Raw genomic sequence first — 15,786 nt, forward strand, 5'->3', positions numbered from 1 at the left:
ACTCTCAGTTGTACTCTGTTTTTCAAGCTACTCTTTGTATGTTGCTTTTCATAGGCATGTACCAGAGTTTGTCTCATCACTGTTCCTTCACCTGTCCCTTTCTTCATGGTGGAGGAATTACCTGATGTGCTTCAACTTCCTTTCTTTGGGAAAGACTGGTTTATTTCTTATTTTAGATGAAGTATTTACTTTCTGCTTCTCCAAGTTGTTTTTCACTTGTAAGTGGAACTGAAATGATACAATCTCTTAAAACCAGTTAATTCCTAATTTTTTTACACATACAAAAATGAGATATTCTTCCTACTTGGATACAAAATTGGAAGGACTTGAATCCTTTAAGTTTCACATATGCAGAATAAGAGCACTACCTTCTTGCACTGGACACATTGCATGGCAAACTGCTTTTCATAGCAGGGTACACAAAAGTTTTGATTGTCCTTGGGGATGAAGCTCTTTGTCCCAATAGGCTGCTGGCAGCGGCAGCAGATAAAGCAGGTCTCGTGCCAGCTGTTGCCCTTGTATTCCATCTTCCGGGTACCTGTAATGAGAGCAGAGCACCAAGTGAACTTCTGGATGAGAGAGATGCAGTTCGTAGCTCTGTTTTGCCTGGCAGCTGTCTGTCAGTCAGGAAGCATTGCAGCTGTGAGCTAGAGGCTATTTAATGTTCCTACCAGCTTTGCATGACATTTGGTACCATTTTAGGTTTTTGGAGATCTCTTCTCCTGCAAAGAAAAGAAACGCTTATTGCAAATAGCTACAGCCTAGAGCAGCTTTTTGGGTATTATTAGGCAAATAATGAATTCCAATGCACAGGAAGATTCAAGGGAATTGGACAGACACCAACATAAGTTGCTGTTAGTGCTGAATGAAGGTCAGGCCATTCCTCATTAAAGACTGACTTCATTAATTCCACGTCTGTTTTGTATCTTTTTCAAATAGCAGCAAGGTACCTGGTTAATTTCAGACTCTTAGAATGGTTTGGGCTGAAATACACCTTAAAGATCACCTAGTTTTAAACTCCCTGCCATGGACAGGGACACCTCTCACTGGACCTGGTTCTCAGGGCCTGATCCAACCTGGCTTTGAACACTGTCAAGGATGGGGCATGCAATTCCTTGCCTCCCTTTCCCAATGAAATACAGTCTCTGTCTGAGACAAAGGATTATTTCATATTTGCTCAGGAGCCTTTTTCTTGTTCTCATTGAGGTGTATTATAAGTTTGCAATTGTTTCCAGCTCAACAGAACCTATCCTCAATATTTTTCTGTCTCTTGAACCTTCCAGTAAGAAAAAAGCTTTTTCTCTGTTTTCAGTTGAATTGAAAATATGGTTGAAATGTGGAATTTAAACAATCCTTTTATTGGAAAGCAGAAAAGTAGTATGGTAGTTAGGAAATAAATGCACTTCTCTAGAACAAAATTTTAGGGTTCAGATAGTGTTCTTTGGAGATTCAGTCCACTGTGTGGCAGAAAGACTCAGTCCCTCCAGGAAACTGGAGATGCCTGATTAAACAGATAAATTTATTTGCACACAGTATGATTTCTATGTACCAGTTTGAGTCAGAGTATTTGATACTGGCCAGAAGGGTAAACAAACAAATGTTGTACCTACAGTTCTGCATCACTCTTGGATCCTGTAACAGCAAACATGAAGTCAAATACTTGGAAGCCTGACAAGTTGATTGAGTTGGCTAATGATAAAGAACCACACTAATGCCTTTGATGCCAATTCTCTCTGCCTCTATTACTGCAGGGTGAAGTTTAACCATTTTTCCGCTTCTCAAGCATTAATTCATCTTTGTTTACTAGTTGCATATTTTTCTTCTTTTATGATCTCATTAAATTCTGCTGAGAGGCACACTTCAGGATTTATTTGGTGGTTTTTTTTGTTCTTTTAAATTGACTTGCATCAGTACTAAGTGAACTGTAAGCATCTTTCTGATCCTTATATTCTTGAATATTTTTGTTCCATTTTATTAGCAGATACCTTCCAAAAAATATGCCCTCTCTATGCTGGTAACTTCCTATATCATGTCAAGGAGCAAATAAATCAGTCCTTAAAAGAATAATATTCTGGAAAAAAGAAGATGTGGATAATTTTTTTAATAGTCTGGACATTTATTTTTACATTTGCAGCTGTGCTCTCTTTGGGATGGTGTTGTCATTGAAACTCAAAGCTAACCCTGTTTGGTTAGCTACTAGACTGAAGTCAGTGTGAGTTGGGTTTGCAGAAGGACTGAAAGAACAAGCTTGTAATCACTTAAATGGGCACATCATGGTAGAGTTTCCATGGCTTGGGCAGGAGCACTCTTGGCTGCGTTAGGAACTTGCTGGATGGCCAGGCCCAGAGATTGGTGGTGAGTGGGGCTGCATCCAGCTGGGGCCAGTCAGCAGTGGTGTCCTCAGGGGTCTGTGCTGGGACCAGTTCTGTTTAATATTTTTATTGATGAGGGGATTGAGTCTTTCATTAGCAAATTTGCAGATGACACTAAGCTGGGATCACGTGTCAATCTGCTGGAAGGTAGGAGGGCTCTGCAGAGAGACCTGGAATGGTTGGATGGATGGGCAGAGCCCAATGGGATGAAGTTTAATAAGTCCAAGTGCAGAGTCCTGGATTTTGGCCACAATAACCCCCTGCAATGCTACAGGCTGGGGAGGGTGTGGCTGGACAGTGCCCAGGTGGAAAAGGACCTGGGGGTACTGACAGCTGGCTGAACATGAGCCAGCAGTGAGCCCTGATGGCCAAGAAGGCCAAAGGCATCTGGCCTGCATCAGGAATAGTGGGGCCAGCAGGAGCAGGGAGGTCATTCTTCCCCGGTACTGGGCACTGGTGAGGCCACACTTTGAGTGCTGTGTTCAGTTCTGGCCCCTCAGTTTGGGAAGGACATTGAGACACTTGAGTGCATCCAGAGGAGAGCAGCAAGGTTGGTGAGGGGCTTGGAACACAAGCCCTGTGAGGAACACCTGAGGGAGCTGGGGGTGTTTAGCCAGAAGAAAAGGAGACTCAGGGGTGACCTTATCACTCTCTACAACTCCCTGAAAGGTGGCTGTAGTCAGGTGGGGTTGGTCTCTTTCTCCAGACAGCAGCTGACAGAATGAGAGGACACAGCCTTAAGCTGCGCCAAGGGAAATAAAGGTTAGACATTAAGAAAAAGTTTTTTACAGAAAGAGTGATAAAGTACTGGAATTGTCTGCCCAGGAAGGTGGTGGAGTCACCATCCCTGGATGGATTTAAAAAAAGACTGAATGTGGCACTTGGTGCCATGGTTTAATTGAGGTATTATGGACATGGGTTGGACTCAATGATTTTGAAGGTCTCTTCCAACCTAGTGATTCTGTGACTCTGTGATCTACATTTTACATTTAGTGGCTCAAAGCAAAGGGCAAGTTTAGCACTAACAGTCTCCACAAAAGATATCCAATCACTTGCAGGTTCTTTCAAAATATATACTGGTGACCATACTCCTCTGCTGTAGCTCCTGTACTACCACACTGTGCTGTGTAAGCAGAAAAAGCATGGTGAGTGTACTGCTCTTCCAGTGTGGTGACATCTCAGCTATCTTGGGTAAGCAGCTAGAGACCAGTGGGTAGCTGAAAAGCTTACAAAAATTAATTTCTTCTCTTCTGGATTATAAGAGAAGCAGGGATTCTGTGTCCAGCCTCCCTTACTACATATCAATGCATAGCTGGAATAATAGACAAAAAGAGATCCGTTCAGTAAATCACTGATAACAGCAATGAATCTGATGAGCAGTACTAAAAATATATACAGATAACATTATAGAATCATAGATTCACAGAACAGTTTTGGTTGAAAGAAACCTTTAAAGGTCATCTAGTCCAAGGCCTAAGTAAGGAGGGACATCTTCAACTTGATCAGGTTGCTCAGAACCCCATCCAAACTGACCTTCAGTTTTTCCAGGCATGGGGAATCCACCACATCTGTGGGCAACCCATTTCAGTGTTTTACCTTTCCCCCTCATTGCAGAAAACTTATTCTTTATAGTAATGTAAATCAACCCTCTTTTACTTTAAAAAAAGTTACATGTTGTTCTCTTGCAACAGGCCCTGCTGAAAAGTTTGTCTTTGTTACAGGTCCCCTTTCAGTACTGAAAGGCTGCAAACAGGCTTCCCCAGAGCCTTCTCCAGGCTGAACAATCCCAGCTCCCTCAGCTTGTCTTTATAAGCAAAGTATTTCAGCCCTCTTTGTGGCCCTCCTCTGGACCTCCTCCAACATTTCCATGTTCTTCTGATATTGGGGTTCCCAGAGCTGGATGCAGCACTCCAGGTGGGATCTCTCAGCAGCAAAGATAAGGGGCAGAACCACCTCCCTAGACCTGCTGCCCACACTGCTTTGGATGCAGCCCAGGACACAACTGGCTTTCTGGGATGTGAATGGGCTTTCTGTGTCATGGAGTTCCAGATTTAAAACTAGCACTGGCTACTCCCAAGCATGTCAGTTTTTATTTCTGTGTCAGCAAAATGGGTGCACATGGAATAATAGGAGATGTTTAAACTCAGAATAGATAGGGTTGTCTGCTTTTAAATATTGTTGTTCTATTACATCATCAAGCCTTTGTTTTCACACCTGAGGAGCAAAATGTGGTTTCCTCTTTTTATCTGAGATGTTCAATGTCTGAACCAGCTGACAAAGTAACTAGTAATCATTATGGAGTGTGTATGAGTATTCTTCAAATTGCCTTTTAATATTTTATTTCTGCACTGATAGCACTTCAACATTAAAGCCCTCAAATCATCACAGAATGCTATAGCATTGTTGTAAGAAGAACAGGTTTTAGCAATCTAATACTATAACCTCATGGTTCATGTTAAAAAAATAAATCTCTCTTTCCTGTTCCTTCATATCTTTGTGCTCAAGGAAGACCTCACAGGCACTTTGACCAATTTTTCATCTGTCTTAAGAGAAGCTAAATTTTGAGTAATTAGACAAAATTCTCATGGGAATGAAAGTTCTTCCATGACCCATTATGGACATTACATGTTCTGGTCATGGAAGTGGACTAGAATGCACCATCACCAATTTTTTACATAGCTCGGCATGACCTAGTAGAGACAGTCAGGGAGAGACATTTCTCACAAATATTGCTGAGTTTGGGCTTGATATTTAGTCCAAAAAGTGAGCATCCTAACCTGGCATAATAGTCTTCTTGCACTCATTACATTTGGAAGAGTATTCATTGGAGTAGCAGTCAGTACAAAGTAGATGTTCCTCTTTTGCAGCAAAAGGTTTGTCCACCAAGGAATTCTTGCACTGGGAGCAGTGGAAGCAGGTTTCGTGCCAGTGGCGGTCCTTATAAGACAGATCCTGTAGAAATCCAAAACCACAGAGTAAGTGGAATGAATAGTTTGCACAACAGGAAGCTCAGAGAATGCAAACACATCCAAATCTGAACTCCAGCCAGGAGCTGGGGCTGCTTTGAGGAAAACAAAATGTTCTGAAAAAGGTGAAGTTATTTTGCTGCAATAGCCAAGAGCAGCTCATGACAACTATCAACCCTTTTTCAGTTCAAGGTAACCCTTTTTGTTTGTGATGGAGGTGGAGCTAATTTCACCTAGGTATTTCCTTTGGGAATAAAAACCCACTTTTGAGTTGTATTAAAACTTGTTAACCTGACAGGTATGATAGACCTCCCCTATCTGCCTTATCTATTTCTGATTTCTAGCTCATTTCATAGATATTAGCTCCTGAAAAGAAATATTTTTTCCCAATTGCATTCTGATATTTTTTGACAGATTTACACGAAGAGTGGAATGAGCCTGATCTCTTTTGGGTTTTTTCCACTATGACAAATTTTTTCCGACTCTTGTGTTTTGGTTTACCTGTATATCAGATGTGGATTGTACTGAAAGATACAAGACCACAATGTACCTGCATCCCATGATCCAGAGTACTGGCCAAGGATCAGTGTGGGCATGTTAGTATTTAAAATAGTCTTCACAGTGGTTCCTTTTATTATTTTTAAAGAAACAGTCCTTCTCAAAATTGTGTCTTTGGACTTCAAACAAAATAGAGCTTGGATGATTACAAAAAATAGTGTCTACCTCAAAATATAAAGGCTCTGGTATGGGCTGGGAGTGTGAAAGGCTAGAATTGTCATGAATAGGGAGCATAAAAATTCAGCTGAAATAAGTTCTCAGGTTCTAGCTCAAGATCTACTGTGTATTTATTGCAGGCACTAAACTAATCAGATTAACTGAAGGAAAAGAGCAAGTGGTAGAATAATGAGTTCCAATTTTGCAGTTGTGTGAAGCATCACAAAGGGTTCATACCTGATCTGGCATAAGCTGTGCTATGTCAGTCAGAACAGTCACAGGTAACTCCAAACGTGCAGTCTTAGGCCAGAGCAAGATACCACAGATTTAGGTTAACCTAAAATAACAATTTGTCTTTGGGAACCTTGTTCTTATAAACAGATAGCTGGAAACACTGAAAAAGTTTCATCTAGCTCAGCTGATATGTGGTAGCTTGTTAAACTTCAGTAATTTGTGTCAAAATTTGACTATGCAATTAAACATTTCTATTTGGACATCTGTGCCACTCACCTAATTTTTTTGAATCATTGTGAGTAACAATTTTCATCTCTGAGATTGCACTCCATGGTAGAATATCTTAGACTTCCACTTCGCAGCTTTCACTCAGTTGTTTATCCAGCTCATCTACTCATTTCAGCTAAATGCTTTTGAAGCAACAAACATTTCTGACTGTAATATTTTAATCTTTTCTCAAAGCAAATGCAAACCAATCTTCTTCGGAAGTTATTTACATTTTTTTTCGTCTCTTTGGGAGAAGTCTAACAGCCTAAATCTGGTCTCATATTATATTTTCAACAGAAAAATAGAATATACAGTGCTTTCCAAAATAACTGAAATTTGACTTTTAGAAAGTAGAACAACAGATCTGATTTTCTGTCTCTTGTAACATGATGTATTCAATTATTTTTCCTCACTACCTGTCATTTCCTGTTTTTGCAATTTTCAGCAAGCTATTTTTTAATATCCAAAATTCATGTGGCGAGGTATGCATATTTTATTAATGAAATGATACCCTGAAGATGGTGCATGCCTTTTAGTAGAGGAATAATGAAGACAAAGATTAGGTGTCAAAGATGAAAGATTTGATCCCAGAGTCAGCTATGATGGCAAGATTTTATAGGCAGTAGCTGGGTAGATGACAGCAGCAGATATTTAATCATGATGAAGTCATAAAGCAAAACTACAACAAAAAGTACCCAAGATAAAAAGTGGATTGAATTTTCTTTAGCTTCTCTGGATTACTATAACTCTACATTGAATATAGAGAGAGTCTATGATGTCTGACTTTGACAGTAGAATATTAGACTGATGAAATGGATTTGCTTTCTCTCTCTGAATCTGTCCCATCTGAAAGCAAGGAAGCCCAAGGTACTGATGAAACCATTTATGCATCATGAATGGTCTTAGGTCACTGACAAGGAGGCTTGGTATATTTCAGCATGTTGTATATATTGCTGGAGCCTTTGACTTGTTCATAAGCTGTGGACGTATTGATCTGGAGCAAACTCTGGGAAAGGATGTGCAAAACCTGACTTAAAGCTCTCTGAATATCAGGCTGCTCCTCTGTTAAGCTGAAAGAACATCAGATTTAGTCTAGGCATGTGAATTCTAGTCTATGCTAGCTGATTGTAACCCAAATAAATCTGTTCCAGCAGAAGGTACAAGTGATATACTACTAATTCCTGCTGTATTTTCACTTATTTTCATTGTGACACCCACAAAGAAAACTTTGACAAGACAACTGTTAACGATGGCAAGATCAAGTTCTACAGCTTCTCCACAGCTCCGTACAGTTTTGCTCCAGCATGGTTTATTTGGCCTCTAGGGTGGGACTGCATGTGACTTAGAAAAGTGTGCTTTTTAAAAAACAACCCAGAAGACCCCCTCAGACTAGGGTTACCAGGTAACTGGGTTAAGCTTGGGCTCCTCATACCCTGCATTTATATTGTCTTCTCCTCAGGCTTTTTAAGTCTATGCAAACTGAAGCCATTATGCAGCACCATTTCTCTTGAACAACAGGGTTCCAGCTTCTCTGGGTTTCAACAGGGACCCAGTAGGAAGAAGGAGATTAGAGAGTTTATTACCAGAACAATACCTGTACATGTTGTTCAGGGCTTTTTTTACCAAATGGTCTTTTCAGAAGGTTGAATGTAGGAAATGGGCTATGCCAACTAAATGCTGTGCAGGTTTTAGCTACACATACCCTGTAGCAAAACACTTAAGTATGTTAGACTGGCACATACCTATAAAAGTATGTTGAGAAAAGGTAAAAAACAAGTGCTTTTGTGCTGTACTCAGCCCCTTACATGTATGAGAAGATATTAAGTTATCCACCTCTTTTACCATTTCACTTTACAAAAACTAGCCTGAGATTCAATAATGAGCTGAAAAAGTGTTGCATGTTGGGACAGGGTTTAAATATCAAAAATGAGAAAAATAATTATTTTTTCTCTTTCCTGATCCTCATTTCTGGTGGTTTTATTTTTTGTTTAGTTTATGTGTGAGAATGACCCTTTAGAGCCATTTTTGGCCTGTGTGCTGACACAGTAGCTGTATCTCACAATCCACTCATAATTTAATTTGCACATTTCACAGAGAGAGTTTTCACCCCCTTCTGCCTGCCAAGGCCAACTTGTGGACTGCATTAAACATAGGATTACTGAAGGTATTTCCTGTATTTGCAATGTTTTCCATACCATAAGAACTGCAAGGAAAGTATTAAGAAAGCCAAAGTCAACCAAAAGTAACCCTTCAGCAGTTAAGCAAATGGGTGCAAGACATATGGATTTACAGGAACAGGCATGAAACTGTAGGTGTGGTGAGCATTCACCAGGGACTTAGCCATTAAAATGCCAATTTTTTTTCTAGAAAAGTAAATTTCTCCCATAACCTGTTGGCATATGGATAATGTGTAATAAGTGTGAGAGAAATGACCCATGAAATTTCTCCCCTGACTTGAATTCAAGGTAAGTTAGGTAAGTTTCTCTACAGAATTGTTGTCTTCTGGGCTTTCTGCGCTACAGCTAATGCACAATGTGAAAATCCAGCACCACTTTCATCCTCTCAGAGTCCAGTGGTGTCAGAATTTGAGTATTACAAGTGTCCTCTTCTCAGCACCTGTACTTTCACTTTGTTGTAACCCTGTCAGTTATAGGAGGTTTGTTTGTAATTGGGAGGGTGGGAAAGAAGAAAATTAAGAGCATCTGGTTCTCTCTGCAGCTTTTCTTAGTGAAGAGAAATAATGGTGGCCAAGAAGGGACTTGTGAAGGAAAATCTGATGGGAGAACTTTGTGGGACTTTCCAGGTTGTAATGTGGATGTAAGTGTGGACACTGCTTCCATGTGCAGAGGCCTGGATGTGACCTTTTCTCATGACACTGTCGCTCCATTATATTTTTTATTCCAAATTTTACAGGTTTAGGTTATGTCGAGCATACAAACAAATGGGAGTCCATTTCCTACATGCAATAAACACACTGGTTTCATTCCCAAACAGTACAATTTATCTTTTTTGTTCAGGTGAAAAAGCAAATGCTATGTGTAAAAAGATTTATGTAAAATTCATATATATATGTGAGTGTGTGTGTATTTCTTATGTATTTATATACCTACATAATTATACAGTTAAATGAGGAGAAGCCTGATTTTTTTGTGACGGTCTCATGGCTGAATTATGCTCAGACACAGTGCACACACTTCATCTGAAACTTATCTTGTGGCTGAGGCACTTGTAAGGGCTCTCTCAAATGTGTTCTCTAGTGTCTATTGCTGTCATTGAAAAACTAGTTTTTTTCTCAGTAAGAACATTAATAGGATCTCTTTTTCTACCCAAACACTTTTTTTTTTTTTTTCAGAAAACTTGCAGGAATTTAAGTTTCAACTTTTATCCATCTATCAGAATTTGCTAAAATTGCTCAACAGCTTCAAAAGCTACAGCATGAACAGGCACAAACAGCAGTCACAGAAACAAAAAAAGGACATGTTTGTTTCTGGCACAGTTTATAGCTCTTTAAGAAATCTTTATTTACTATCTCTTAGTTGTGTTTTCCACATATAGTTCTGGTTTTTACATAGATAAAATATTATAAAAATTCTTAGACTGCAAACAGTTGGGGCTTTTTCTTTTTTTTTTTCTATCTGTTATTAGAGTGTGCTTCACTTAAAAGTAAAGAGAAGCAGTATATTGGATAACACTCACACTCCCTAAATACATAAATCTGGGTTGAAAAGTTCAGCCCGATTAATTCCTGAATACTTTGACCAAGATTTGTTGAAGCTGGTCCAAGCTTTTAAATTCTTGACTATCAACACATGGAAATATCTTCTCAGGGGATTAGAAAGGGACCTTAAAACAAAAGCACATTCTGGAACAGGGCAGGAATATTTTGCTTTTTCAGGTCAGGCCAGGCCAGCTGTATCTCATCTCTAACCTGAATATTTATGAGCAGTAGGAAAGCTGGCAATTTTATACCTTCTTACAGATTATTGCCAGTTCCCTGTCTTGGTGGTGAAAAATTTTTACCTTTTTAAGGCTTCTGAAAGGGACTTTCCTACTGATTTGCCAATAGGGTGTTGTAGATCAGTTTGGAAGGTATGAGACATTTGTTTTTTCCAATCTGAGTAAGCATACATTTTTATATCTCTGAACTAGGGATTGGGTGATAGTATCACTGATGGGAATTAGTTCATCTTTGTAAAGGTATGGACCAGCAGTGGGAAATCAAACATCAGATCTCCTTGGGTCAGTGAAGAATCCTAGGGCCATGCAAAACAAATTGCAGTTCTACTGCAATATCATTCTGCCAGTGAAAATTTGAACGGGCCAATTTTATGCAAAGAGGATGTATATCAAATGAAGTCTGCTGGTAGCTGTGTTACAGACTCTTCACTGGATGGCTCCTCTGTCCTCATGCAGGCAGGCTGGATCTGGCATGAAGTCCAGTTGTTTTAATTAATTTAAAAGAAATACAACTGTATTTCTTTCAAATTACTAATTTAAAATAACTAATCTGTACCAGGCAGGTGTTTCCATGTGTTGCAGCAGTGCATAATTCAAGCAAGCAAGGCCTCTGCTCTGTCCATCCCATTCTTTAATTAGACTCCACTATCATCATTCTGTATTTAAAAGGCTAATTTTTCTAACTCTATCTGATTTATTGCTTGTGTCAGCAATAAATCAGCTGGATTTCTGTGACCTCCAAGTTAGCACCTTGAGTTTGTGTCTCCTGATGACCACAGAAATGTGGTCACTGCAGAGCCAGCAGTGGCTTAGCTCCCTCTGACTCAAAAGTAGGCACAGTCAGCTTCTGTCACCCTTTCAGATGCCAGCTGGCCCTGAGGAAAGGCTCACCCAATGAATTAAAGAGAATTTCTTACATCAGAGCATCAGATAATTCTGTGCTTTACAGGAGTGCATTTCTATTACCATGCTGGGTAAAGAAGGGTTTGCCAAGTGAAACAATACAGAACAGATGCAGGGGTCCAGAAAACACGCTCTCCCATCACAAGAAACCCCTGTGTAGCTGTCAGGATCCTTCTAGATCTCAGAGCTCTGTATCCAGGCTGCTGTCAAGATTTCTCTAACAAGACACAAAGCCAACATACCTTGCAGTCAGTGCCAATAGGTTTTTTGCATTCCTCGCAGGTGTTGGAATAAAGATTTTCATAGCATTTCACACAGTAGGGGCTGTCCTCCTTCAGGATGTACTTCTTACCAAACAGAGACTCTTTGCAGTAGTGGCAATCAAAGCGTTCAGTCATGTTGGTGTCTGGAGTCTGCCACAAAGAGAGGAACAGGCACACGTCAGACTGAGCTTCACTTGACCCAATCCCCCAAGAAAGGTTTAGCAATTCTTGTTTTTCACATTGTACCTCAGTTTTAATCTGACTTTCAGTCAAATAAATGAACACAATAGGAAAAAACTGGGCTATAAATTTTGCAGTGCTGCCCATCTAAATTAGCCATCTGTTGATCTATCTTTGGCCAGACCTAGTGCTAGAGATGAGAGGAAGGATTAAACTCTGAATGTGAAGAATTCTCATGGGATTTGTAAATTGAATTTGACCTATAGGTCTGCAACAAGAAGGTGTTTCTCTAGGGGATGGAGGGAGTCAAGTCCATTAAGAGGATGAGCAAGCTAATCTTCCTTCAGAAACAACATCTCCTGGATAAGGCAAGAGAAAGGTTTACATTGTTAGTAGACTTCAGTCATGCAAAGACTATCAGGCACCTCAGTTATGTGCTTCTGCAGCTTTCTTCTCTGCATTCTCAGTAGGCCAGTGTCTCTGGCAATCATTCCCCCACAGGCAGACACCAACCCTCCACCTCTGCTTGTGCATGGGACTATGGGGGTGGTAGGTGACTGGGTATCTCATTCTCCTCTGATGCTCCTGGAGAGGTTATCCGTTAGCTGTAGTGTATTGGGACACAAATGGGAGCTGGTTCCCAGGTGTTCTGGCTCAGACAAATGTAAAAAAATTATTATGGAAGGGAAAAATCAAGAAGAAGAAACTGTATATGGTATTTCATCTTGTCTGAATTAGGGGCAATTGATGTTTGCTCCTCAGGTCTCGTTACATCTCTATCATTTTCTGGATGCACACACAAGCAAAGATGGCACAAATGACTTTGATGAATATTTATTATTGCCTGGGACAAGTTATTTTGGATTTCATTACAGTCATCACCTTCTTTCTTAACCTGAGGCTTGAAGCGTGTGTTGCACCTGAAATCTGTTTGGAAGTTACAGCTGGAGCAGGGCTTACCTGCCTGCTCAGGAAAGGGAATTTCCCAAGCAGAAAGTACATGCCAGCTGGACTGCATGATCTTAACTACCTGCCAGGCTGCATCTCCTCTTTAAGGCACATCTGATCTATAAATCCTTAAATGTTTTGAGTACTAATAGCTTAAGTGGCTACCTCTGTCTTTCATGCACAAGTGACATTTGCAGCATCTGCAGTCCTTTTGCCAGCTTCAGCTCTCAGTTTTAAACAAAATGTTACTTGCTTAGAGTTCTTGGCACAGGTTGATGATTTCTGGAGTTTGTCCTCTCCCTCTTGCAGTGGGAGCCACCCACAGGATATTCTGAAATCCTGAGTTCTCCTCCAGGATTTCAGTTTTTACTATTATCATTCATTCTGTCTAGCTGGGATGTGATTAAGGCTTTAGGGCAGTCTGAATCGACAAACTTTATTTTAATGGCTAGAAAATGTTTTGGTTTGTTTTTTTTAATGGCCAATCCATTGCTGAATTTTGTGGTGACTAGCACAGACTGAGGGGTGAATGTGTGAAGTAAGTAAGTGATGTCTCAACTGCTGAAAATCTTATGAATTCCAAGTAACTACTAAAGAAGAGAGACAAACCAGCAAGCCCCAAAATGTGTCTGGAGGAAGCACATATCCTGTCAGCTGGTCATCAGTGCTTCTGACAACCCAGGACCAGCGGGGCAACTTGCTTTGGTCTTCAAAATGATCTAGGAACTAATTAACTTCCTTATCCCAGAGGGGAACTGGGAGTATGTGGGGTGCTCTTTGTCCTTAAGGAGTAGAGAGGACCATAGGTCTGATAAGAAGACAGAAAATAAGAAGATGTGCTGGAGAGAGAAGTGCAATGACCACCCAAAGCTCCCCTGTAGGCCATTTCCAGCAGCAGCTAGCAATGGAAGTATAAGGCAGGAGAATAGGGACAATACATAGGGACATTTCCTTAACAATTACTTCCAGCAAGTTAGTCTTCTCTTGAAGTACACCTGCAGTCTTTACCAGAACATTTAATAGATGATCATGGATTCCTCTCTGTTTTGAGCCTGTTTACACCCCTAACCTACATAACAGGTTTGGACTTTCCCAGGAAAGAACTAGTCAGGACTTAATTTCCTTCTGGAGAATTCTCAGCAAAACGCAGTCAGGCCAATGTACACTGAGTTATATGTGTAGATGTATGACTAAGTCTGAGAGGAGTGATAGCTTTTGTTCAAATAATCTGTATTTAGAACAAAAATATGTACTTTTTACTTGATTATATTAGGTAGTTTTTTTCCAAATGATAGGATTTTGTTGCCCATTTAATGTGCATTATTGCTACATTAAAATGTGAGCAGAACCCATACATGAACTTGCATTTGTCACCCTTCTTCAGAATTATTTCTTTCTAACCCTGATTTAAAAGTAGATGTGTGATACTAAAGAGTGAAAAATTTCTCTGCAGTCTTGATGTGTAAAAGCAAAAACTATAGAGTGTGATTCCTTTACAGGTTTATAGCATTTCATCCAAAGTTGCTAAACATAAAATATAGAAGAGCTTTGTGATTGGGAGAAGGACTGTTCCCTTAGAAGTGGCCATTCCTGTCTCTTGGTCACAGAACTTCCCTCTTGAGTGCTGTATTGACTTCTGGGTGCATTTCACTGGAGCAGAGGCAAGCATCATGTGATAGATGTATTCAATAATTCATATAATAATGTAATAATTCAACAATTCAAAATAATTCAGCAATTGTTAAATAGTTGCTGCCACTATTTCAGAAAATACCTGGGCACAGCCCTGCAATCCTGAAAGAGATTTAGTTTTGTTAACTGTGCTCTAAGACTGTCCCAGGGGATTGTCCCCCTCACCCTGAGCAGGGAGAGGCAGTCCTCATTTCTACATCTCAAACAGATTTAGGGATGAACTCTGGTCTATGAAGACAATGCAGGGACAGCCCTGGATGAGATTTAAGGAACAGATCTAGAGATCTGGGAAACTGAAAGACAAGATCTGCATTTTGGCTTTAGTTATGTGAATCATTTAGTGGATCTGGGACCAATTTTGGATCCAATATATTTTAAAGTTAGGAATTCAGGTTCATGTGGTTTCATTCAGTAAGCTGGAATTAAGGTTGAAGCATCCCAAAATTTCAGGCTGTTAAAATCCAGGTCTTGGACTGAATCTCTTGATCTACTATATGGTATTTTGAGCATATTGTACAAAGTGTTTTCTGCTTCAGAGAGAATTAAGTGTGAGGTAATAATGGGTCCTATCTGCTAAATACTAGAAGGAATTTCAAACAAATAATTTCACTGTTGTCTTACAATCAAGGAATGTAAAAATCATACCGAGCAGTATTTTTGCCTGTCATTTTGTACACATGGTCCTTTACATTGCCAATCCATTAATTCCTGTTATACAAAATCCCCTCCTGTTTAGCTTAGTGCAGGCTTTATGCACTGTTTTAGACTTTAAGGGGGAAAAAAACCAAAACTGTTTTGGACTTTGGGGAAAAAAACTTGCACAGCTGTGGATGGACACAAATTGCAATTCAACCTCCTTGCCATTGATCTATTTCTTTCTCTTGTGTTTGATACTTGTTGACCATAAAGTGTTGTGGGACAGAGGCTCATTATTATAGCTCTTTGTGGTTAAAGATCTTTAGATTTTATTACTGTAGTCATTCTATACTTATGTTTTTTCAGATTGCTCTCAACATGATCATGATGAAGAAATTTTTTTTTTCTGCCATTCTATCTCCCTCCTACAGCATCAGACATAGCAAGTACATCTCCAAAAGGAAAAGAGCTTTCTGTTGCCTGCCCAAAAGAGAAGCTACAGCTTATGCCAAATGTTAGTACTACCCACACTGTGTCTCACAGGAAGAAAGAATTGGCAGGAAAATTAACAAAAAGTTAGACTGACTCAAAATCTATGCTTCTTTCCTTTCTTTCCCTATTGGCTCAGTCTCATTTTACTGGCAGCAATTCCTA

The 15,786-nt window shown here is 39.8% G+C and overlaps 1 protein-coding gene across 5 annotated transcripts in view; it reads right to left on the reverse strand.

Moving 5' to 3' along the window:
* FHL2 (four and a half LIM domains 2) overlaps window positions 1-15,786 on the reverse strand; it is a 43,417-nt gene that overhangs the window by 2,048 nt on the left and 25,583 nt on the right. For 4 of the 5 annotated variants that reach the window (XM_050978055.1, XM_018908932.3, XM_050978039.1 and 1 more), the window contains exons 2-4: window positions 11,656-11,826; window positions 5,150-5,324; window positions 369-538 (exon numbers count right to left, since the gene is read on the reverse strand). In XM_050978055.1, coding sequence (XP_050834012.1) covers window positions 369-538; window positions 5,150-5,324; window positions 11,656-11,811 — 501 coding nt within the window. In that variant the 5' untranslated portion in view covers window positions 11,812-11,826. Of the gene's footprint in view, window positions 1-368; window positions 539-5,149; window positions 5,325-11,655; window positions 11,827-12,281; window positions 12,300-15,786 lie in introns of those variants that run through there. The other variant, XM_030235126.2, reaches the window with a different exon arrangement.

This window comes from Serinus canaria, chromosome 1, assembly GCF_022539315.1.
Source record: "Serinus canaria isolate serCan28SL12 chromosome 1, serCan2020, whole genome shotgun sequence".
In the NCBI taxonomy this organism is placed as follows: domain Eukaryota; kingdom Metazoa; phylum Chordata; class Aves; order Passeriformes; family Fringillidae; genus Serinus; species Serinus canaria.